Below are 22621 nucleotides of genomic sequence, written 5' to 3'. Positions count from 1 at the left end.
CAGGTGTATTAAGAACTCTTTTTACTACCGGTTGCCAAAACTCTCTATTAAGGATCGGTTATCTAATTTTTTTTTTTTTGATTTAATTAAATGTCTTATTATACTTAAGAACCCACTAAGGACTCAGCTATAAAGATGGTCTTAGATCCATTACATACAATATATGTAATAATACTCTTATGTATTGGACCGATATGCTTACCGAAAGTGAAGGATAGAGAGATATATCTGAATATATCTGAACCAGAGTCGACACCGAGAAGAGCTCAAATGCATCAGTGGTCGGATCTTTTTAGTATATTTTCTTAAGAGCCCAAGTTTGTCAAACTATAGTATCTTTATTAATATGTATTGGAATGTCAAACATGGTTTGAACACATGGTTGCACGTGTGGCTGCGCGACCAAGTCATTTTGAAAAACTCAGAATGTCCTTATAAGTATGAATTTTGTCTTTGATTAACAAAATATGGTTATTTTTTCTTTCTAACTTGCTGGCATGGTTATATCAACTTAGGCTGGAAGAATTAAAATCTAAAAAATTCATGTATTCACAAAAAATTAGATTTTGTGGGGAATTTGGCTGCTTATACATATATATAAACCAATAGATACAGGAATACAATATAAGTAAAATAAAGAAATAAATAAGTATAACGGAACTTTTTAAAAGAAAAAATTAGTAGTGGGAGATTTAAAAACAAACAGAGAAAAATACTAGAAAGGGAATATACATATGTGTACACTCTACACCTCACACACGTAAGACCAGGCAGCGAGCTCTTATTTGAGTTTCATGGAACACAATAACACATTTATGTTCGCAATTAAAGAGATTATACATTTGTCTTCAGTCTACACACCTCACATGTACCGATCAGCGAGTTCTTATTTGAGATTGGTGGAACACAACTACACAATAGGACCTTTCTATTTTCGCAATTACATATTCCATATGGGTATCACAAGAACAAAGGGACCCCGAGGATTACCATTAAAGTGGACATAGCGAAGGCTTTTGATACACTTTCATGGATTTTCCTCTTCTCATGTCTGGAAAGCTTAGGACTTCCTCCTCATTTCGTCAAACTGCTTAAAGCTTGCATCTGCAAAACGAGCTTCATGGTCGGTTATAATGGAACTGTAAACGGGTACTTCAAAGGAAGCAGAGGTTTGAGACAAGGAGACCCCCTCTCCCCTTATCTCTTTGTAATAGCTATGAACTGTCTATCATTCATGCTTAACTCCGCAGCAGCTCAGGAAAAGATAAAGTATCACTCAAACTGCAAGTCTATGAAGATGACTCACCTCTCTTTCGCTGACGATCTACTGATCTTCATTGACGGTTCCCTCCACTCGGTCCAACAAGTGCTGCAAGTCCTGAAGGAATTCGAGAAAAGATCAGGACTGGCGATCAGTATGCAGAAAACAAGCTTCTATGCCTCAGGTATGACAGACCAAGAAGTGGATACCATTCAGGCTTCAACGGGTATGATCTGTGGCACACTTCCTGTTCGTTATCTAGGCGTCCCCTTGAACTCAAGAAAGCTCAACCTCGTCACTTGTGAGCCCCTGATACATCAAATCAAAAAGAAGTTTTCATCCTGGTCAGTAAAATCCCTGTCTTTTGCTGGCAGATTACTTCTAATCAAAACGGTTATAGCTGGTATTACTACCTTCTGGTGCTCAGCTTTCATCCTCCCAAAGGCGTGTATTGCTAGAATAAATTCCCTCTGCAGTATGTTCCTTTGGAGAGGTGATATTGATAGCCATAACACTGCTAGGGTCGCATGGGAGACAGTGGTCCTAACAACACAGCAAGGAGGTCTCGGCGTGAAGGATCTTCATACATGGAACAAAGCATGCTGTCTGAAACTAGTGTGGCTTCTGTTCTTTAGATCAGGATCAATGTGGGTGGCTTGGTTCAGAGAAGTTGTACTCAAGGGATCGATCCACAACTATTGGACTACAAAGCCAAAGGTTTCATTCTCTTGGCTCGCAAACAAGATCCTCAAACTTAAAGATGTTTTCTACCCATTGATTAAACTGCGATTGGAGAATGGACTATCTGCTAGATTTTGGCATGACAACTGGTCCCCCCTAGGAAATGTTGCTACACTGCTGAACGCTCAATCATCAAGGTTAGGCATTCCTCAACAAGCAACAGTGGCCTCACTATTCCGTAATGGATCATGGCGTCTTCCACCTGCAAGATCAGAGCAACAGCTACAACTTCAAGCACATTTAACTACAGTCAACCTCACAACTGAGCCAGACTACTTTGAATGGGAGATAGAAGGAAGGATCTCTAGCAAGTTCTCTACTGGTGAAGTGTATCATTACCTGAGAGGGGCGCATGATGAGGTAAATTGGGCGACTGCGGTGTGGACCTCCTACGGAATTCCCCGACATAATTTTCACACTTGGCTAGTAGTTTTGGATCGCTGCCCAACACGGGATCGTCTTCTACGTTGGGGCCTTCAGGTTCCGCCTGTCTGCTTACTGTGTAACAGCTTCCCCGAAACTCGTAATCATCTCTATTTTGAGTGTGAATTTGCCTATAACTTGTGGTTGAAAAGCTCCAGAAGATGCTCTCTTACACCCTCACGCAACTGGCCGGACGCGCATAATCAGATGATTACTTTACCAACTAGTAGAGCTTCAAGGGCACTTCGATTACTCACCCTACTGGCATGGCAGTCAACAATATACTGGACCTGGAATGAAAGGAACGCCAGACTGCATTCCAACTCTTTTCGTTCTGCTGATCGCCTCTTCCGGGTTGTAGATTTACAAATCAGAAACAGGATTCAAAGTTTCAGAGAATCGAACCCACGCCTATCTTCTAGTATGATGCAGACATGGTTCCGTCTTGCATGAAGCCTCATCTCTCATCCATCTCACTTGCGACTGCTCTCCTCTGTATGACTTTCTCCATCAAATAGGTTTACTGGGCTTAGGGCTAAAGAAAGTTCTAAACTATTAGTTTCACTATTGGGTATTGCTCACTTAAGACCTTAATGGTCTTGTAAACGTTTTTAATTTTTGCTCTTAATTTTGAAAGCCAATTTTTTAAAAAAAATTACATATTCCAGCTATACAAGTCGACCATACGGGGAGGCTCGTGCCGTGTCATAAACCGAGACAAAAAAAATTGCAGTGTGGGCCTGACATGGACCGGTTCCGCTAATTATAACATGTCAACATAAAACCCCACACCATTAATCATACATCAATTTATCATCATGGCTCATGCTCATTCATTTATACAATATTCACAACCACAAATGTATTCAGTGTAAAAGTTTTTGAACGGCATCTACTTAGTTGCCATATTGATATTAAGGATCAAGAAGAAATTAGTAAACAAATAGTATATGTAACAAAATGGTAGTCGCTAATGCAAATTTAAGAAAAAAAATACTAACATGTTGATGAAAAATTATATGCATCTTTGTATTTTTCAAAAATAAATTTATATGTATCTTTCAGGATATACGTGGCATTTCAGTTAATGGTTTCACCTCACCATGTTTCATGATGATAATATTATTTTTATAATGTCGCTGACGGGTCTTCTTTATTTGAATTGTAATTTTATATGACATTATTATAAGTATAAGTGCGGGGTTAGGTTTTCGCATCAGCAAATGATTTGGAGGAAGTTTAATAGAATTTTATGTTCGCATGTTATCTCTTGGTGGAGCTCACGTATAGCCTTATAGATAGAAGTAGTCCAGTTTAAGATCTCGAACAATCATGCAAGAACGTAAATGTACGTTCAGTTTTAGGTATTTGGTAAGTTGATTATATCATATCACTCTCTGTATGTAAATGTATCCACTGGAGAATGCTAATAGTAATTTTGTCCCTTGGCAATTCTGGCCACTAACAAGTTTTGATGATCACGTCTGATGAAGACAGTTTAAAAACACAAATTTCCTGATGCAATAAGACAATGCACATAGCAATTTTTTTTTTTTTTTTTGCAAATATGCACATAGCAATTTGATGTATAGATTATATGATAAATGTTATTAACTAAACTCAACCTCAAAACTTATTTCATACCTAACATCCATAAATAACGTCTCCATCGACCCTTCTTTTTGGCCTTATTAAAACCAAAGAGACAAAATAATATTGTTTCAAATTAATACAATCATATGCTCATTTTTTTTTAAACATACGTTTTTTCTTTCTTATATGTATCTTTGAATGCAAGTTATATGAGTTTTGTCTAATATAGTATAAACATTGCGTTAGAAATCCACCTATTCCGAAGAAAGACTAGTATGAAATGAATTATTCTTCTCCCGTTGTGATGTTTGATTTGAAATGCAGTAACCGCTTCCTATACGACTCTCTTGTGTCGGTTGTGTTATTGATATTGGATATATATGACTTTCATCCTATAACAAATTTTAAATTATAAACGAGTTGATCATATCATTTTGTAACTATACGTGAAACGATTTTGAACGACTTTAAGACCTAGGACTAGCTGTAATGATCTTTCGTAATAGACCTTCACTTCCATTTCGTCTTTATTTATGTGGAATGTGGTGATGGACCGTTCACTTTCAAAACTTTAAAATGCTTTTCTTGAAGAGAAACCTTTTAGAAGCAAAGATAAATATTCTCATAATGATCACTTGAATTAGAAAAAAGAAGTAATAGAGAACAGAGGAGGATTCAATCTTATAATAGAAGAAAACTAGTATATATATAGCCAATAGACCCGACCAACAAATAAGAACCAACACACGCCTCTCAAAAACCGGTTCTAAACCGGCCAATCTCGCGGGTTTAGTATTACAATTTTGTCATACCTATCATTCTCTCCCTATATTCCTTTTATTATTTACAATGACCCCGGCCCCACTCTCATTTCACTCACATAATAGAACAACCATTTGGATTCTCATCACTAAACATCCCAGGAGCACGCATATGAGCATATGGATCATAAGGATCTCCATACCCTTGGTACGGTTGTGGTGGTGTTGCTTCTTGTCCATACCCTTGACCGTAACCTTGATTCGTATAAGATTCTTGTACGTATCCCTGGTTTGTATACGGTTCTTGTACATAAGATTGAGATGATGATTGACCTTGCATCATGTAGTGTTGGCCGTACACTTGGTTTGCATAAGATTCTTGTACGTATCCTTGGTTTGTATACGGTTCTTGAACATAGGATTGAGATGATGATTGACCTTGCATCATGTAGTGTTGACCGTATACTTGTCCTTGTGGGTAGTAATACATGGGCTGAGGCGGATAACCATAACCGCTATACTCAGAATTCTTCACATCCACCGTAGCACCACCGTCTGGGGGTACTTCTTTCTTCTTTTCACCACCACTTTCTTTCTTTTCTCCGACATCTTTATTATCTTTCTTTTCACCAGCACCTTTGTCCTTCTCGCTACCAGCTGCCCCGGTGGCTCCTTCCTCTGTTTTCGAGGGAACGACTTCGACCTTGCGTTTAAGCTTCTCGTTGAGATAAGGAAGGAGTTGTTTAACGTCAATGATCCCATTCACTATCACCAAGTCCTTGGCGCTATCAATGGCCACTGTACTAACCCCTGTAAATAAACATCAAAACATTAATTCGTTATTAATGGGATACTTGACCCATAAATTTAGGCTAACGACTTTATAGCTAACCATTTGATAATTTTTTCCACAAAAATAATAAATAAGGAAGCTACGTTATAGATGTAGTTTCAACCTAACTATAAAAGGATATTTAATCACCAACCTTAACACTCATTTTATTATTTTTAATACTAAGAAAGATTCAAATATGGATATTTAAGGATAATAATAAACTTACCATTAATTTTGCCGACAATTCTTTTGATTTTGTGTTCGCAACCTTGACAGTGAAGTTTCGTCTTAAAAACCACCGTACTCTGCATCACATCAAATAAAATTACATCAGAAACAACGATCAGTCTTAATTAAAAATAACAACGAACGAGTTTGTTTTTCAAAGTAATGAAAGTGCACACACGTCACACAGACCACAAAAGCAAATGGGGACTAAACGTATGAAACTTAAACATTACCTCTTTTGGTAGAGCAGGAGAAGGAGGAGGAGGAGTAGTAGCTTTCTTCTCTCCTTCCTCTTTCTTCGGCGCCAATGTTGATACAATCTCTACTTTCCTCTTAATTTTGTCGGCCACTTTATCTCGAACCGCCGCGGGATCTACGTTTCCGATCACCGTCAACTCGTCGGCTTTGTAATCAATCGTCACATCTTCCACGCCTGAGAGAAGAATCAGAGAATCCGCGTTAATTAGGGTTTTTCATAAAGTCCAATCCTTTATATATAGATGATCAATTGCAGAGAGTATTAACGAAAGATGATTGATATATATTACCTTTGTGATGTTTCAAGAGGCGTTTGATTTTCTTCCCACAGCCTTCGCAATGCATATCAAGCTTCATCACCACGACGGCGACTGCCTTCTTCTCTCCTTCACCCATCGGCGATTTCAGGATTTTTGATCTTTCCTTTTTTGGGGGAAGACTTTTCGAATATGCTCTGGAAGAAGAATACAAAGGGGAAAGAGATGTATATATATATATATATAGAAGCCGACGTGCATGATTAATGATGATGACGTGCATTAATCGATGATGGTGATAATACAAAACTTTATTATAAGTTTGATGATGTGTATAAACTATTCATCACATACGTAACACGAGGTCAGGGTTAAAATAGGCCAGATATTATTTGTTTTCTTTTCATTCATGCGCCTCGTGTTGGGCTGGCTCATTATTAAACGGGCCTTCTTTATGTTCCTTTCGTGAACCTTAAGCTTCCTTCTTTCTCACACGATAAAAAAAAAAAAATCGTTTCTTTATTATATTAATAATACAGATAAAGTAATTGGCTTTATTTACCTACGAGAGTCAGTGTGGTCCGGACCATCTCTTCTTCCCTTTGCTTCTTCTTCTCAACATTATAACGCGACGAAGATTCTTGTTTCAGACTAAAGAATCTGGAGAAGCTTTTTGTCCAATTCCCTTTAGTGTGCAGTCGATTTTGAGGTCAGTAATCATCTTCTTTTTCCTTCAAAATCATAACAAATTATAACGAAATTATAGGGATTTTATTGTAAATTGTTGCAGTAGCGGTTAGTGCGGTAGTTAGTTAGGGGGGGGAGAAGAATGACAACGACTGGGTCTAATTCTAATCACAACAACCGCCAACATGACGATGGTTCTGTAACCAACAACAACAATAACAATAACCCTAGTAATAGGTCTTGGGGCACGGTTGTTTCAGCTCAGTCGGTATCCACTAGCGGCGGCAGTATGGGCTCCCCGTCGAGCAGGAGCGAGCAAACAACCACTGTGGCTACTACTACATCTGCTACCGACAGTGCCTTTATACAGCTGAATAATTTGGATATTCAGGGTGACGATGCTGCTTCTCAAGGACCTGCTTCTGGGTATGTTTCACTTTCACATCTCTGTTCCTGGATTTGGTAAAAAGGTCTCTTCTTTATGAGCTTAGCCTTGTAAAAATGTTTGTTTTTTTTTTTTTTAAAGCTTTCCTGATATGTTTCGTTTCTTATTATCCTTGCCCCGGTCACATAGAAATTGTATTAGGCTAGTGTTTTTGTGTAAGTTGTTAAAATATCTTTTGTGGAGGTTTAACTGATCATTAATCTATTGACAGTGTCAAGAAGAAGAAGAGAGGACAGCGTGCGACTGGTCCTGATAAAACTGGAAGAGGCCTACGTCAATTTAGCATGAAAGGTCTCCTCTTTTCTTCTTCTTTCATCTATATTATTATTTTTTCATAAAGTTTATAGCTATGAGTTGTGGATGATGCCTCCTGATTTTGTTTCTAAACTTAACTGATCTTGTGTTCTTCCGGCTTCCTCTCAGTTTGTGAAAAGGTGGAAAGCAAAGGAAGGACAACGTACAACGAGGTATTGTAATTTTCCTTAGAACAGAAGCTTCACAATATCTCTGCCTTGCAAGTTACATATCAATTTCTCTCGTGACAAGTATTGCAAACGTGTAGTAGCTCTGTAAATACTGTATCTGACAGGGTGAAAGTACTTTCAGGTTGCGGACGAGCTTGTTGCTGAATTTGCACTCCCAAATAACGATGGTACACCCCCTGATCAGGTATGCGATTCTTCAATAGTTCATAACTTGAGAACACGGTGCGATATATGCGGTTCCTTCTTTAGACTATGATAGAGTTACATCGTCTGAATTCAATTTTAAACAGCAACAGTATGATGAGAAGAACATAAGAAGAAGAGTATACGACGCTCTAAACGTCCTCATGGCTATGGATATAATATCCAAGGATAAAAAAGAGATTCAGTGGAGAGGTCTTCCTCGGACAAGCCTAAGCGACATTGAAGAATTAAAGGTTTTCAAACCCAACGTTCTGTGTTTGCTTGCTTATGTTCCAAAGCTCTTCCTGAAGTTGAGTTTTGACTTATGCAGGCTGAAAGACTCTCACTTAGGAACAGAATCGAAAAGAAAACAGCATACGCCCAAGAGCTGGAAGAACAAGTAAGTAACAGACACCACTTCTTGATCTTCCCTTTCCTCTTAACCATAAATGATTCTTACATGGTTTCTTCTTCTTCTGTGTGTGAATAGTATGTAGGCCTTCAGAATCTGATACGGAGAAACGAACACTTATATAGCTCCGGAAACGCTCCTAGTGGCGGTGTTGCTCTTCCCTTTATCCTCGTCCAGGTAAACTTCACCAGAAGCTTAGTCTTGGTTTGGTCATTGTCTGATTGTTGTTGTTATACTATACTCCACCAGACTCGTCCTCATGCGACCGTAGAAGTGGAAATATCAGAAGACATGCAGCTCGTTCATTTCGATTTCAACAGGTTAAAGATCCTTCTCTTTTTTCAGCCAGATAACTTTATTTACATCTTCTTGATGTGTGCAGCACTCCATTTGAGCTCCACGACGACAACTTTGTCCTCAAGACGATGAAGTTTTGCGAGCAGCCGCCATTTAACAACGCTCACAACAATAACAGCCAACAAACTTCTCACAATATTCTCATGCTTGAAAACAATAACCAAGGCCCTAGCACCGATCCAGCGCCGCCTCAGCCAGCGGATATGTACCAGTCTCATCCTCAGTTACCTCAAAATCATCAACTGCATTCTCAGCCACGTGTTATTCCTACGCCTGTGACTAACAACGACGCTGCTCAGGCGACATCACCGTCTGTCTCGGTGAAGCCGGAGAAGTAAAACACAGCTGAAGCTCAACAGTCATTGTACAATATCTGTAAAAGTAAAACTGTTAGTCTTATTAAGAAAGAAAATAAAACTACCTGTTTTTTTTTTTTGACAAAGAAAGAGCTTAGCGGTAAATTTGTACTGATGGTGTACCGGTTTGGTAATACCAAATCTAGGATTGCTTTCTAAACCAGTTGGAGATTGCGAATTTGGGTTACATGATGCTTGGTTTTGTTCAATCGGAACCGGTGATTTTGAATTTTACATACGGCTCATATCAGATACTCGCCCAGTTCCTAAATACAGGATGCGAAAAATTAATTTCTATCTAGAAAATAACATTAAAACTATAAATTAATGGTATTCAACCAATTACAAAATAGATTATTAAATATGATTTGTTGAACAGTTTTTAATAAAGTAAAAGTTACCTAGAAAAATCGAAAAAAAATCTTATATATTAGCTTATACTACCAATCAGGACAAACAGTCTCCGGTTTGATGGTGGAACCGGATCCCGGTTCGGTTAAACTGTTAAATAAAATGTGATCACTAGAGAAATAAATGTTACTTATTTATTATATGATTGATTCTCTTCTCTTAGTCAGTGATAGATGCTGGCAACTTCGGAGTCCGACAGCCATGGCGACTTTGTCTTTATTCTCTTTGGCTTCCTTACAAAATCGGAATCCAATGTTCTACCATCATCGTCATCAGCAGCAACGGCAACTTCTTTTTGTTTCCCACTTGAAGAAAAAGAAGAGTGGTTTCGTTTGTTTTGCTTGCTCCATCAAACAAACCAGGTTCGAAATTCGGACACGGTGTGTCAGTTTCGGTTACTGTTGTGTAATAAGTCTCCTTGAATCCGATTTACTTTTTTGCAGAGTTCGTAAGAGAGTGAAGAGCAACGAGGAGCTTCGGAGTGAGATTCTGGAGTTCGTTGCTTCGGCTGGGCTTCCTCCAGGTCACGTGCCCTCCATGAAGGAACTCTCTGCACACGAAAGGTTCCAACTTTCTTAAATTTCTAGATTTAAAGTTGAATACTTTGCTAGAAAAATTCTTCTGATTTAATTTAATTTATATATGTAGAGTTGATCTTGCAAACGTTGTCAGACGAAGAGGATATAAGTTCATCAGGGATCTTCTTTCAAACTCTGAAGACGACTGTAATGAGCTTACAAGTCCAAGTGGCGTCTCTTTGGAAGATTCTTTAACAGGTCCTACGCGTTAATGAGTTAAGAGCACCATTAAAAAAAAATGATTATGTAAGATAAGTCTCTTATTTTCTGATATAACACTTATATTTATCTGGTGTAGAAGGTCAGGACGAAGAAGCACTTGACTCTACCGAACCACCTTCAAGCACTGAGATGTACTCTACTGCAACAGATGCTAGTGTCTCTCTTGATCAGAGAACACATAATTTTACAGAGGAAGTTGATGAAGAATGTGGAGGGGTGATTGAAAATGAATCTTCGTTGTCTGCAGTTTCGAGAATGGAAGACTCCACTTCAAGCTCTTCAGAGAGAGAAGCTGACAATGTTTTGGTGGCAGAGGAGGATGAGGACGTCAATGACGTGGGCGAGGATGCCCCTCTTACCGATGATCATTGCACCAGTCAAGATCTCAACTACACCAAAAACGTTGTTGAAAGTGTTGCTACTGAATCCTTGTCTGGTGAGAATGCAGAGAATTTTCAGAATCAGCAGATTGATGATATGGCTGAAAATCGTTCTGGTGGTGCTGACGATAGTGTGGTTGAGGCTGATGATAAGGATGGGATGTTAAGTCTTTCTTCTTCAGCGTCAAGCATAGAAGAAAAAACAGCCAGATTTATCCAGAATGGATACTTGGATACAGTTGATGGTATGTTGGAACCAGTTTCAGATGATGAATATAACATACCTAATGAAAGCTGTCCTGAAGAAACTAAAGTGAGTGCAGAAACAATCAAAGGTGGTGAGTACAGTCATGGTGGTCAGAGAAGAGTGAGTATGGCGCCAAATGGAAGTGCCCTAGCATATGAGGAGGTTACCTATGCGACAGAAGCTAATAACTCTCAAAGGTGAGTTCTATACATATACAGGTCTAGTCAGTCTGTTGCTCTTGACCATTATTTTGGATTTTATATGTGATTCTGGATATTTTATTCACAGGAATAGTGATCACCAATATGGGAATGCTGAACTGGACAAGGATTCACATGATGAGGTGTTGACAGATCACTGAACTCATGTCTTAAGTTATTGAATAAACCTATTTTTTTTCGTATACATATGCTCATAGAACCTTGTTCTGAAATGATTACAGACAATGAAACGGGAAAAACAGGTTGAAATTACTCGGCTGAGGTTCATGCTGGTACATTGATTGCTTTCTTTCACTATGTGGAATAGATAAAGTGAATTTTGCAAACTAACTTTGTAAGTAATTTATTGCATGATTAGCGTCAGAAAGAGCTGGAGCTGTCAAGGTTAAAAGAGCAGATTGAAAAGGAAAAGGTAAGCTACTACTCTTCAGGAACATTTTAGTTTGAACATCTAATAATCAAATATATCTTGTCCTCTGCATTTATATAATTAAAATTGTTTAGATCTTTGACATGTAGCTTCTGAATTCTAAAGAAGGCAATCAATATTCTTATGCTTGGATGATACTAGTCTCCTTGATGTTTCTATAGTCTCTTATTCTAGTAAAAGGTGATACTTGTTTCTGTTTCTAATTCTCGAATTTCCTGGGGCTCAGCTGTCTCTTTCGGTTCTTCAAAGAAAAGCTGAAACAGAGATACAAAAGGCCCAAATGCTTGTCTCACAGAAGGATGTTGAGTTGCAAGAAGCCGAGGAAAGTCTCTCAGGACTGCAAGAGGTAAGCTTACTTTTGTTTAATATACTTTAAAATAAATAAAAGTGAATTTGTCTAGTCTACACAAGAGAGGTAAAGTGGAATTGTTTTCTTCAGGTTGAGATTGAATATTGTGGAGATGGTAATGTTGTGGAGGTGACCGGCAGCTTCAATGGCTGGGAACACAGAGTGGGACTGGGGCTTGAAACATCCAAGTCAACCGGGTCAGTATTGGTTCCTGACTCTTTCTCAACTTTAAAGAGTGATCATTGTTACTAGCTAGAAGACACATTTAGATTCCTTTTCCTAAACACACTGTGAAGGACTTTAACATTCAGGTGTATGCTTCGCTTCTATGGTGTGTTTTACAGGAAACAGAAATGCTGGTCAACATTACTGTGGTTATATCCTGGTACATATGAGATTAAGTTCATCGTGGATGGTCAATGGATAACTGATCCACAAAGAGATTCGGTTACAAGAGGACACATCACAAACAACATTCTCAAAGTAGACTGATGATCCTCTTGCCTAAACTGTTTTTAGAGTTGCATTCAATCAAGAGCCTTGCAGATGGTAGATACCTGCTTAAACAGGGAAAGGAGCAGATCATGTAATCAACTTCTCCAATGAGCTCATGTATAAGGTGTTTTGTTCTGTTCTGTTAGAGGTAGTAGAGTATGTACAAAATTACAATTTCAGGTAATTGATTAAATAAATTTCGGAATCAAGTCTCTAGCATGCAACATAAACCATCATCATTATTAAAACCGTTCATGAATCATGACAACGTATAAAAAGCAAAACCCTTTTGGGCTACTTTCCTACAAATTCCGTAATAATAAAAGTTGATAAAGACATTCAGTTTAAAGGTTCTCCCCGGTTTACTTCATCTCAGCGTCTGTCACCGGCCACTGAAGCCACCTCTCACGCTCGACATGTATCTATTTCATGTCAACGAATACACCTTCCTTGAACTTCTTGCATAGAGCCTGTACGGCCGAGTCAATCCGTGCATTATCCTGTAGAACAAAACAAATAGTAAGGAAACTTGAAAAAAAAATGAGGAAATAAATGAAACCAGATCTTGCGTGTGTTTGTACCTTCCCCTTCAAGCAGATGATGATAGGACCTTGTCTGGATATCCGGTAACACCCTGAGAAGAAAATTGTGGTTAAGACAGAAGTTAAATGATATTAGACAGGTCAAAGATTGTATACCAAGGTATATGTCCGGGAACTCGAGACCAAGTTTGGACAGAGGTTCTGCAATTTCAACCTGCATTTCAAGAAAAACCCCAAATCTAAGGTCACTCTTCCCCAGAAGAAACTAGTAAAATTTTCTGCAACTGACTACACATCTCTCCATTGATCTATCGGGAACTACGTGTCTTGGTTAAACACAGGTTCTTGCATGAAAAGCGAAGAAGTAGCAAAAAAAGCCATGGCCAAAAATAAAAAGGTGGAATGAAAAGTAAAACATACATCTGTCAAAGATGTCATCAAGCGCCTTGACGCGTATAGCTCCATGAGTGATGATGTACTTCCACCCAATTTAGTTAGCTCGGTCAGACATTCCCACTCCTTCTCGAGCTCCTCAGTGTTTGTAGCAGCAAGAACAATCACATTGCGGCACTTGATCTACAGAACCGGTGATCAGTGATCGAACTGGTATTGAAGGAGAATACTAATTTTTCTGTTAAAACCTACCAATGGCACCGAAAGCTTTTCATGATGCAGTAGTTCAGTAATTCCTTCCGGTAACTGAGCCATCTGAAAAGACAAAACCAATCAACTTGGTGAGAAACCATATACACAACAACAATGCAAGGATAAATCATAGCAAAACGACTTAGCTATTTTGACATATTTTAAAAGGTTATTCTCAAGACAAAACTCACTTCATTCCTGTCGCCTGTGCAATGCTCGCTGATAAGATGCCTAAGATATTCCTCAAACTCTTCATCAGGTGCCTGTAAAATCGACTTTATTAGCTTCTTACATTACAACTGACTGGTGATTATTTCCAATTATTGACACTCAGATGCATTAAGATGTTATGGCATTTTTTCAAACTGCCTTATACGTACCAGGCGAACCCCAAATGCCTTGGCAACACCAGCCAGAGTAACATCTGAATGCAAAGGGCCAACTCCTCCATATATAAATACCTCCAAAAAGCATCAAGCACATGTAATCTGTCAGTTCTCTCCTTGATTTTATGATGATCTATTTAACGGACTTACCATATCACAGATAGACCTTTGGCGATCAACTTCCTCGGATACAGAATCAATCTGATCAAAGAAAACACAGTGAAGCGTCAACAGAGATAAGAAACAATCTACTTTCTCTGTTCGATCCAACGAAGACAATGAGTAAAAATCTCACTAACATCATTCCGAAGAACAGAAGTTTGTTGCACAGACCAACCAACAGAAGTCAGCTTTTTACAAAGAGACAGTCCTAAATGATCTTCAACAGTGCCAGACCTGAGCTATGGAACATATAAATGGGTTGGAAGAAGTTCACTGCCCCTACTAGTAGTAAACAATCGACCAGCGACTTTATAATAAGAATTAAATGACTTACAGAATCTCATCGCCAACGGCAATGACTGAGGCCAAAAGCACCTCGTGTTTCTGTGAATCACTTCCTGCGTCGTTCTTGGTTGAAGCATTTTTCTTGACTCTGCCTGCCCTCTCTAACCTCCCATCAGAAAGCAAATAAGCAGGTTTGAATTTCTCTTTACTGCTGGTGTCGTTAACAGACAATAACGCGTTGGGGACAGTATCATGAATACTCCCAATTGATGTATATCTGTATTAGTGTCACACCATAAGACGAATTGGGAAAGAAAACATTTTTTTTAAAAAAAGGTGAAAAAATTCTACCCCTGGTCATAAAGACTGCAATACTTGACCTTGCAAGTTAGGAGAAATGCCCAAACATCTCTACATAGGCAAACATTAAAAATAATCAGAAACCAAAGTTGCTTTAGTTTCCAAAATTTCAAAAACCTTTTATGGGTTACAGTGACCAAAGGGATACCTGTATGACCAATCCAAAATAGGATTCACCCTCATAAAGGGAGGCCATCCAGGGGAACTAGGAGAGAATTGCTCTTGACCAACCTGAATCACAATGATTAAATATTTTCACAAGTTCTACAAAAAAATACTTGCATATAAATCTTGAGATTTGAAGAGAAGCTAACCGCAGTAGGATCACCAATCCTGACGCCAAGAAAGATAGCTCTGATAGGGTTAGCTTTCAACAAAGCCTCCAACCCGGATTTGAAATCCTGGCGAATGATGTCAAGCTGGATACCGTAACTGCCAATATAGAATTAATAAGATGATTAGCCAAGCAGAAGAAATAAATATCATTCTGGAAGCATACGTGAGGTAGGAGAAGAACTTCCTTTTCTTACGTCTGAGCTGCATCATATGTAAATGCATTGATTTCAGTGAAGGCAGAAGGGCTCTCGAAGTATATGGTCCGGACTGGGAAACTTGATAGACCTCCATTAGAACAACTCTGCTCTTTCTTATGCAGAAAATAGCCGGCTCTGAGAAGGTGGAGTAACACCTAAAATCATGATCAGAGTCCCTATTATTACTCAGGAAAATAGGATAAAAGAAGGAAAGAGATTTGAACTTACAGTGGAATCTTTTCCTCCATTGAAACTAAAGGCGACCTCTTCAATACTGCACCAAGTCAGACAGAGTTTCAAGAATCATTAAAGCAGATTTTGCATTAAATGATGATGTTGACAGTTATCAGCTAATCTGAGACACACACACAGTGATCAAACAAGAAATGAACAGAAAGCTATCATTAATTTTTCAAACAGTACAAAACATTATTATTACAAAAATATATTCCAAAAGCGTGGAATCATCAAAAGTAACAAACTTGGATTCATCTACAATCAAAGTTTGCAAAGACAAATGAATCTAAAGATCAAAGACTCTAGAAAAAATGAGAATAGAGAAACTGACGAGTAAAGGGAGAGAGCTCTTGTGATGACGAAGATGGCGTTGTTGTACTTGGTCTTCAACCTCTTATCGTCGCTTTCTCCGATCGCTTTGTCGATCTCCATCTCTTCTCTCCTGTGGCAAAAAGTCAAAATGCTTTGAAATTTCAAATCAGATTGAGAGAGTAATCCCGTCGGAGCTTTACCTTTATTCTGACGACTCGAAAATCGCGTCGGAAGTATTATAAGATTCGCTGGAGTCTGGAGATGAAGAGAAGATTTTCCTTCTTCTTCTTCTTCTTTGAATAAAGAATAAAAATTGGAACTTTATAGATATTCTATTCTATTGCAAAGCTCAATCTTTTATTGCCACACCCCATTTATCTTAAAACCCCACCCAAAAATCCGATATAATAATATTTGAATATTGACAAAAGAAACAGAGAAAGACAAAAAGCTTGCTCACTGTAAATTTTCCTTGCAACTTTGTTTCCTGCATAGAGAGTATTTACTTTTGTACTGAGAGCAAAAAGATTCACTGTTATTCAGTAATTATATTAAATATTGTATTATTTAATCATAATAAGAGCAGTAACAGGGTCATTGAACTTGTTCTTAAACTGAATCATGTTCATATACACTGAACCTAATAATTACCAAACTCCTTTTTCTCAGCTTTGATTAAATACAATCATAGTTTAACTAATGAAGTTGCTGCATGTATTTACATTTGCAGGCTTTTGTCGACATTGTAAACTACATTATACCAACAAAGAATAGCTGGTCAATAACACATTGGATATAATTTGCGCTTAATTATTACTATTAGATTAATAAAGTGTCGTTTTCAAGGGATTAACGAAAAAATGGTTATGAAGAAAAATCAAGGTCAACGACTTTTGTTTTTATAAAGACTTTTCTTTGGGCAACTCGCAGTGCGTTCAACACGTTTTCTTACTTCATCTCCGCATGTTCTAAAGAAAAGTAACATCATTTCATAGAAAAAAACACCTAACATTTAAAGGGTAATCAATCCGTTAGATTATACGGTAAACATCATTCCATCACCTCATGTAGAACAGTTTACACAAAAACATGGTCCACTCTTTGTCTGTGACATAAGTGGATTAGTAGAGCCTGCAACTAAAACTCTGTACCAAGCAAAGAATACTGAGAATCCCCCCCACTTGAGTTACCTACTAGTCGAAAAGACAATCCCCGTGCCAATAATCAACTAGAAAATCCACCATTTCCTGCAAATAAGAACACAAACCAAGTTTAGTATACTACCAGTGGATTAACAACAGATGAATGAAACCAAATTAAGAAGAAAAAGAAAATGTGTGTGGCGAAACTGACAGCTAGAGGGATGGGCTTGTGAAAGGGAGTGTGGTTGTTTAGAAGCATCTCTTCATAAGTGGCGTTGAAGCTACAAAAACAAGATTTCAAGAGTGTTGTTACTTAATATATACATGAAAATAAACATGAAGCGTTGCAGGTTTCGTATGTACCTTATAACAGGTTCCATAGGTAACTCAGAAGTCCTTTTAGACGGATCTCCAACCCAGTTCTTTCTCATCTCTTGCCATGCAATCTCAGCTGCAAAATAAAAACAAAAAGGGAACCACAGGTTTAAGTAAGATCAATGTTTGTTTACAGTTACACATTCTTCTAAAGAAAGTGAGCCAAGGATAGGAGAACTTTAGCCTTAATTGGGAATGGTACTGTTAATGCTTACCATGGTTCACAAAGTTCTTCTCAAGCGATGTCTCTTTATCATTGCTCGAAACATTGGCAGAATCATAAGCGTCTTCCATCGTCAAACTGAATGCACAAACAAGATCACATTGTAAAGGGCTACTGAAGAGTATACATATATATATATATACATTATACACATCATCATAACACCTTCCTCTCATATTCTTAACAGCAAGAATTGATTCTCACAAGTCACAATCAGATGCTAGGCAATGCATATATAATCTACCCAAATATCAGTAGGTGATGATATCCTATAAAACTGCTCTACCTAAATCACGAAAAAGACAAGATCTTTCGCGGGAGATTTGAGAACAAAGAAGTTGAGGATATAGAGATGCTTCGATTCAAATTACGTATCCGAAAACAGAGCTCGTAAAATAAAAAACCAGGACAAACGAGAGAAAGAGATGACCTTTGGTTTTAATTGGGAGCTTCGATGAACGGAGAATCGACGACGGCTTGAGAAAAACCTCGCCGACCACAGCTTGTCTGAAACAGAAGCTAATGTAATTTGTTTTACTTAATTTTTTAATTTATATTTTCTTTTATACCATTTAATTTATATTTTCTTTTATTATACCATTTAGAAACATACTAATAACTCGTTAACGCAAGACCGACCTTAGCTCAGTTGGTAGAGCGGAAGACTGTAGTTGTTGCTGTTATCTTTAGGTCGCTGGTTCGATTCCGGCAGGTCGGATATTTTTATTTTTAATTATCAAAAAGAATCCGCTATAGCCTATATGATTAGAGGATTTCAAAACAGTGGAAAAAAAAAATTATTATTGCGGTGAGCGTAAATCGAACACGCGACCTTCAGATCTTCAGTCTGACGCTCTCCCAACTGAGCTATCCCCGCTTGATGGTGATTTACAATGTATAGTTTAATATGAACGTAAATTAATCGTATCAACTATGAACTATCAACAAAATAATTGTGTTGGTATGTCAAGTGACTTTCTTATTCACAGCATGCAACGTTTTTTGAGTCACTAATCTGATCCTTTAGGTCGAATCAAATCCAATAGCCACTCAGGTTTGATTTTCCTCTACCATGTCGTGCTAGTGATATGGATTTTAGGAAAAGCTTTTGCTTTTGAATCTCAATGTTCTGTAAAGGTGAAAATTTTATTTAATTGCTGTCGGAAAATAAATATTAGGAATCTTTACGAGCTTGGAACATAGCTTTTGTGGTTAGTAGTTGTTCTGTTTAGATAGAGAGTTATGTCTGGAAAAACATTCCGACTTTGTATGAAGAAACATAAACAGACATACCGCTCTATTGTCTCGTCTGTTGAGAATAACAATATTAAAGGGCCTTTTGGGTTTTGTCTGTTTACTGGCCGTCAAAGCTACGTTTAATTTCTTCACGGCATCACTTTCTAAAAAGGTAATTCTAACGGAATAGTTCGCAACGCCGTCAAAACCTTCTGGCTAAGTCGGAGACTTTGCTTTTATTTTGTAGTTTTCTTTTAATTTTCATTCACAAAGTCCACATCACGTTTTCATCTCTCATCAGCGATTCAACTTCCGGCGAAATTCCCAATTCCTGAGGCAAGAGCCCTAATTTCAATATGGTAAGAGCTGTTCAATTTGGTTGTTTGATGGATCTTTGTATGTAAATCATGCGGTTTCTATTTCGGATTGATTGAATCTATGAAGCTCCACACAGGTTTGTATAATGTGTTTGGTGCCGCTGTTCCTCGTCCCGCTCATCAATCTACTCCCCCGGATCATCGATTTCTTAATGGTAATTGGATCTTGCTTTGTTTGTAATCTTCGAAAGTTTAATTTTTTAATTGGTCGGAAGGATGATCAGATTCATGGGTATTATTAAAAAGTTAATTTTGGATATTAAATTGAGGAAGAAGAGAGAGAGGCATGAAGTTAATTTTTTTTTTTTTTTTTTTAATTTGCTTGAGTTGGGCAAAGATGCTAGCAATGTTTAAAACTTAGTGTGGCATATTCATACCAATTTTGATTTTGTAGACACTAGACAGACTGTGTAGGTGGATGTTTTAGTGGATCTTACAGTGTTAGATGTCTTGGTCTGATACTTTTTGTTGATTTTCTTGGGGCGTATTGTCTTATAGGCCAAAGTGTATGGATGGCTCGGATGGGAGTACAGGAAGCCAGCAAGAGTTCCTCCATCTTGTCCTTTCAAGCCGAATGACAACAAAGTAAGCGTAGAGATTTATTTACTCACTTCGTTTGAGGCTTTTCTTAGTACTTGAGAACAAGTTTGGTTAATGACATGTTTGGATGCTTCTGTTTATGTTTTACATTATATTTCAACTCAACGATATGCCATGATCCGTTAGCTTCCATGAACTTTATTATAATTTTAATGGTTGGTTTGCATTTGAATCTTTGAATAACATTTTGTTATTACAGGTGACTGCTGAAGCTGGAAGTGCAGGTAGAGAAGAAACAATAGCTAAACCGGTCGTTGCAGGGGAGAGTGGCGGGGTTAAGCAGGATTGAAGGCTTGAGTCCTCCTTTTCAAATAAAAAGCTTTTGATATTATGTGGATAAGAGAAGAACCTTGTGGAAGAAATTTACACAAAATCATGTCTTCTTTTTGTTATAACAGCCCCTTCGTTTTCTTCAATGGTTATTATTATCACACAAAAATGTAGAGAATATATTATAATTTGAAAATATTTGTTTATCTCCACTCTTCTGTTTATTTGATTTCATTATCACAAAATCTAGTGATAACCACTTGTAAGTTGTAACTATATAAAGTTCTTTTAATACACGTGTGAGCCAAAGATGAAACTGATAGCAATCCACAACAACATTATAACCACTAACCAGCAACAAAAGTACACAATAGAAACACCACTAACCGGTGAAAACTTCAAACCAGAGAACCTTTGATGAACAAAAGTACACAATAGCAGTGAAAACTTCAAACCAGAGACCTTTAATGAATGAAAAAATTACACTAAATAACGCTTTTTGTCTTTGCAAATACATTTTGCTGGCCACATACTTTTTATGTGTTATTTCTCCATAATACCCTCTACCTCAGTTCTTGTCACACTTATTCTTCATTACATAAACGAGTTAGACATTAGATGAAATATTATTAATTTTAAAAAAATAATAATTTCTCAAACACAGAAATTACTTTCCCAATTTGTCTCCATTAATCCCTAATCCTAATCCGCTTAAAACTCCATTGTATCTCGGTCTAATCTCATGTATTTAGAGCGAGTCATCGTTGACGCTTCCTGTTGTCCAGACATATACACACACATATTAATACCATGTTGGATTATTATTAGTTGATCAAATGAGTATCCACGTTACACACACATATTAATACCATGTTGGATTATTATTAGTTGATCAAATTATTAGGAGAATCGGTGATATATTCATAAGAATGAGTATCCTCGTTACACACACATATTAATACCATGTTGGATTATTTTTTGTTGATCAAATTATTAGGAGAGTCGGTGATATATTCATAAGAATGAGTATTGAGGTAAGATATGATTTTTTAAAATGAAAGTATAACGATAGATTGATATAATTTGACCTTATTGCATTTTCTTATGGCCACTGAACCACTCCGATCACCTAATTCAACCTTACATTTATTCGGCCTAACACCATTTTTAACCCAAAAAAAAAGAAGTTTAAACTCAAAGGCCCAACTTCTACTAGTTGTCACTTTTTTTTGAACATCAAAATAACTTCATTAATTAAAACACTAGTTTGTGGCCAGGCCCAAACTAGTTTTCACTTCTTACTCCTTTAAGATGAACATAACTGGTATCCTGGAAACATGTAATAATGTGTATAAACGACTTTTTAACATAAAGTTGTGTAATCGTTCACAATAATTACAGTTTAGTTTGTATTTTCTTTTACGGTTTCGATATCTTCAACGAATAAAGGTCAATTAATTCAAAAAGAAAAGAAATATATAGCCGTTGGGGAAGAAGAAAGAGCGTAACGGCTATTTTTTTTCCCTTGAGTTTATTTATAGAGCCTTTAGTCACAACGCACACAAGCTTCTCACTCGTCTCTCTCTTCTCTCAAATTCTCACATTCTTCTTTCTTCACGGTAGAGAATCTCAGATTTTTTAAAAAAAACAGAGTTATGTTATCATCTATCACTTGACTTCTCTCTCTCTCTCGTTTTAATTAGTTGCTGATTCTATAGTATAACTATTTCCAGAAGAAAAGATGAACGATCTAATGACCAACTCGTTCACGTGCTACACTGACCTAAGGAAAGCAGCGATGAAGGATTTGGAAGCAGGACCAGACTCTGATCTGGCAAACAAAACAGATGAGAATCTCTCTTGTTTTCTCGAAGAAGCTGAGAAAGTGAAAGCACTCTCTCAGAGAGTGAGAGTGAGAGTGAGAGTGAGAGTGAGAGTGAGAGTGAGAGTGAGAGTGAGAGTGAGAGTGAGAGTGAGAGTGAGAGTGAGAGTGAGAGTGAGAGTGAGAGTGAGAGTGAGAGTGAGAGTGAGAGTGAGAGTGAGAGTGAGAGTGAGAGTGAGAGTGAGAGTGAGAGTGAGAGTGAGAGTGAGAGTGAGAGTGAGAGTGAGAGTGAGAGTGAGAGTGAGAGTGAGAGTGAGAGTGAGAGTGAGAGTGAGAGTGAGAGTGAGAGTGAGAGTGAGAGTGAGAGTGAGAGTGAGAGTGAGAGTGAGAGTGAGAGTGAGAGTGAGAGTGAGAGTGAGAGTGAGAGTGAGAGTGAGAGTGAGAGTGAGAGTGAGAGTGAGAGTGAGAGTGAGAGTGAGAGTGAGAGTGAGAGTGAGAG

General features: G+C 37.7%; 7 protein-coding genes and 2 non-coding genes across 14 annotated transcripts; 5 read left to right on the top strand and 4 right to left on the bottom strand.

The window, feature by feature from the left end:
- Positions 1 to 1120: 1120 nt before the first annotated feature.
- Positions 1121 to 2878, top strand: LOC106315369. The gene has a single exon (XM_013753098.1). The coding sequence runs from the start codon at positions 1121 to 1123 to the stop codon at positions 2876 to 2878; it is 1758 nt and encodes a 585-aa protein (XP_013608552.1).
- Positions 2879 to 4685: 1807 nt separating this feature from the next.
- On the bottom strand, positions 4686 to 6575 carry LOC106315788. The gene is made up of 4 exons (XM_013753610.1): positions 6391 to 6575; positions 6076 to 6275; positions 5841 to 5919; positions 4686 to 5589 (listed from the first exon to the last, which is right to left on the bottom strand). Exons 1-4 carry the CDS (start codon positions 6494 to 6496, stop codon positions 4895 to 4897), a joined length of 1080 nt encoding a protein of 359 aa, XP_013609064.1. The 5' UTR covers positions 6497 to 6575; the 3' UTR covers positions 4686 to 4894.
- Positions 6576 to 6910: 335 nt separating this feature from the next.
- Positions 6911 to 9469, top strand: LOC106315489 (transcription factor-like protein DPB). Its single transcript, XM_013753230.1, has 10 exons — positions 6911 to 7066; positions 7148 to 7470; positions 7701 to 7780; positions 7913 to 7956; positions 8096 to 8158; positions 8265 to 8411; positions 8489 to 8557; positions 8648 to 8746; positions 8819 to 8889; positions 8952 to 9469. The coding sequence occupies exons 2-10, from the start codon at positions 7187 to 7189 to the stop codon at positions 9262 to 9264; spliced, it is 1170 nt and encodes a 389-aa protein (XP_013608684.1). The 5' UTR covers positions 6911 to 7066; positions 7148 to 7186; the 3' UTR covers positions 9265 to 9469.
- A 378-nt stretch (positions 9470 to 9847) lies between these two features.
- Positions 9848 to 12824, top strand: LOC106318397 (cytospin-A). 6 transcript variants are annotated; one of them, XM_013756357.1, is made up of 11 exons: positions 9848 to 10055; positions 10137 to 10256; positions 10342 to 10469; positions 10570 to 11118; positions 11197 to 11317; positions 11409 to 11463; positions 11563 to 11583; positions 11700 to 11753; positions 11998 to 12117; positions 12211 to 12317; positions 12465 to 12824. In XM_013756357.1, exons 1-11 carry the CDS (start codon positions 9895 to 9897, stop codon positions 12610 to 12612), a joined length of 1584 nt encoding a protein of 527 aa, XP_013611811.1. In that variant the 5' UTR covers positions 9848 to 9894; the 3' UTR covers positions 12613 to 12824. The 6 variants fall into 6 exon arrangements, with proteins under 6 accessions (XP_013611811.1, XP_013611810.1, XP_013611809.1 ...); XM_013756356.1 differs by having other exon boundaries at positions 11563 to 11613; XM_013756355.1 differs by having other exon boundaries at positions 11188 to 11317; positions 11563 to 11613.
- Positions 12825 to 12834: 10 nt separating this feature from the next.
- LOC106318398 (FAD synthase) lies at positions 12835 to 16437 on the bottom strand. Its single transcript, XM_013756358.1, has 17 exons — positions 16279 to 16437; positions 16097 to 16209; positions 15757 to 15802; positions 15526 to 15683; positions 15310 to 15427; positions 15144 to 15226; positions 14987 to 15046; positions 14685 to 14912; positions 14488 to 14584; positions 14339 to 14389; positions 14183 to 14263; positions 13994 to 14065; positions 13803 to 13865; positions 13578 to 13733; positions 13314 to 13371; positions 13197 to 13249; positions 12835 to 13115 (listed from the first exon to the last, which is right to left on the bottom strand). Exons 2-17 carry the CDS (start codon positions 16195 to 16197, stop codon positions 13038 to 13040), a joined length of 1503 nt encoding a protein of 500 aa, XP_013611812.1. The 5' UTR covers positions 16198 to 16209; positions 16279 to 16437; the 3' UTR covers positions 12835 to 13037.
- A 548-nt stretch (positions 16438 to 16985) lies between these two features.
- Positions 16986 to 18340, bottom strand: LOC106316738. Its single transcript, XM_013754616.1, has 5 exons — positions 18248 to 18340; positions 17810 to 17895; positions 17583 to 17670; positions 17431 to 17500; positions 16986 to 17324 (listed from the first exon to the last, which is right to left on the bottom strand). Exons 2-5 carry the CDS (start codon positions 17886 to 17888, stop codon positions 17271 to 17273), a joined length of 291 nt encoding a protein of 96 aa, XP_013610070.1. The 5' UTR covers positions 17889 to 17895; positions 18248 to 18340; the 3' UTR covers positions 16986 to 17270.
- A 111-nt stretch (positions 18341 to 18451) lies between these two features.
- On the top strand, positions 18452 to 18535 carry TRNAY-GUA. Its single transcript is given in 2 exon segments — positions 18452 to 18488; positions 18500 to 18535. It is a non-coding gene; the product is annotated as a tRNA-Tyr (tRNA).
- Positions 18536 to 18621: 86 nt separating this feature from the next.
- TRNAF-GAA lies at positions 18622 to 18694 on the bottom strand. The gene has a single exon. It is a non-coding gene; the product is annotated as a tRNA-Phe (tRNA).
- A 492-nt stretch (positions 18695 to 19186) lies between these two features.
- Positions 19187 to 20514, top strand: LOC106316527. Its single transcript, XM_013754430.1, has 4 exons — positions 19187 to 19412; positions 19508 to 19585; positions 19929 to 20015; positions 20230 to 20514. Exons 1-4 carry the CDS (start codon positions 19410 to 19412, stop codon positions 20317 to 20319), a joined length of 258 nt encoding a protein of 85 aa, XP_013609884.1. The 5' UTR covers positions 19187 to 19409; the 3' UTR covers positions 20320 to 20514.
- Positions 20515 to 22621: the final 2107 nt, after the last annotated feature.

Source organism: Brassica oleracea, chromosome C9 (genome assembly GCF_000695525.1).
Source record: "Brassica oleracea var. oleracea cultivar TO1000 chromosome C9, BOL, whole genome shotgun sequence".
NCBI lineage: Eukaryota > Viridiplantae > Streptophyta > Magnoliopsida > Brassicales > Brassicaceae > Brassica > Brassica oleracea.
This window is presented reverse-complemented; position numbering and strand designations above follow the sequence as displayed.

Coding starts and splice junctions, on each gene's coding strand:
- LOC106315369 (XM_013753098.1), top strand. CDS start 1,121: ATGGTCGGTTATAATGGAACTGTAAACGGGTACTTCAAAGGAAGCAGA.
- LOC106315788 (XM_013753610.1), bottom strand. CDS start 6,496: ATGGGTGAAGGAGAGAAGAAGGCAGTCGCCGTCGTGGTGATGAAGCTT. Junction 6,276..6,390: donor CCTCTTGAAACATCACAAAG/GTAATATATATC, acceptor TTCTTCTCTCAG/GCGTGGAAGATGTGACGATT. Junction 5,590..5,840: donor AATTGTCGGCAAAATTAATG/GTAAGTTTATTA, acceptor GTTTATTTACAG/GGGTTAGTACAGTGGCCATT.
- LOC106315489 (XM_013753230.1), top strand. CDS start 7,187: ATGACAACGACTGGGTCTAATTCTAATCACAACAACCGCCAACATGAC. Junction 8,159..8,264: donor ATGGTACACCCCCTGATCAG/GTATGCGATTCT, acceptor AATTTTAAACAG/CAACAGTATGATGAGAAGAA. Junction 8,890..8,951: donor GTTCATTTCGATTTCAACAG/GTTAAAGATCCT, acceptor TGATGTGTGCAG/CACTCCATTTGAGCTCCACG.
- LOC106318397 (XM_013756352.1), top strand. CDS start 9,895: ATGGCGACTTTGTCTTTATTCTCTTTGGCTTCCTTACAAAATCGGAAT. Junction 11,318..11,408: donor GAAGCTAATAACTCTCAAAG/GTGAGTTCTATA, acceptor TTTTATTCACAG/GAATAGTGATCACCAATATG. Junction 11,464..11,562: donor ACAAGGATTCACATGATGAG/GTGTTGACAGAT, acceptor AAATGATTACAG/ACAATGAAACGGGAAAAACA.
- LOC106318398 (XM_013756358.1), bottom strand. CDS start 16,197: ATGGAGATCGACAAAGCGATCGGAGAAAGCGACGATAAGAGGTTGAAG. Junction 15,803..16,096: donor AGAGCTCTCTCCCTTTACTC/GTCAGTTTCTCT, acceptor GACTTGGTGCAG/TATTGAAGAGGTCGCCTTTA. Junction 15,047..15,143: donor ATTTTGGATTGGTCATACAG/GTATCCCTTTGG, acceptor TTGCCTATGTAG/AGATGTTTGGGCATTTCTCC.
- LOC106316738 (XM_013754616.1), bottom strand. CDS start 17,888: ATGGAAGACGCTTATGATTCTGCCAATGTTTCGAGCAATGATAAAGAG. Junction 17,501..17,582: donor CCTATGGAACCTGTTATAAG/GTACATACGAAA, acceptor TTGTTTTTGTAG/CTTCAACGCCACTTATGAAG. Junction 17,325..17,430: donor ACAAGCCCATCCCTCTAGCT/GTCAGTTTCGCC, acceptor TCTTATTTGCAG/GAAATGGTGGATTTTCTAGT.
- LOC106316527 (XM_013754430.1), top strand. Junction 19,586..19,928: donor GGATCATCGATTTCTTAATG/GTAATTGGATCT, acceptor ATTGTCTTATAG/GCCAAAGTGTATGGATGGCT. Junction 20,016..20,229: donor TCAAGCCGAATGACAACAAA/GTAAGCGTAGAG, acceptor TTGTTATTACAG/GTGACTGCTGAAGCTGGAAG.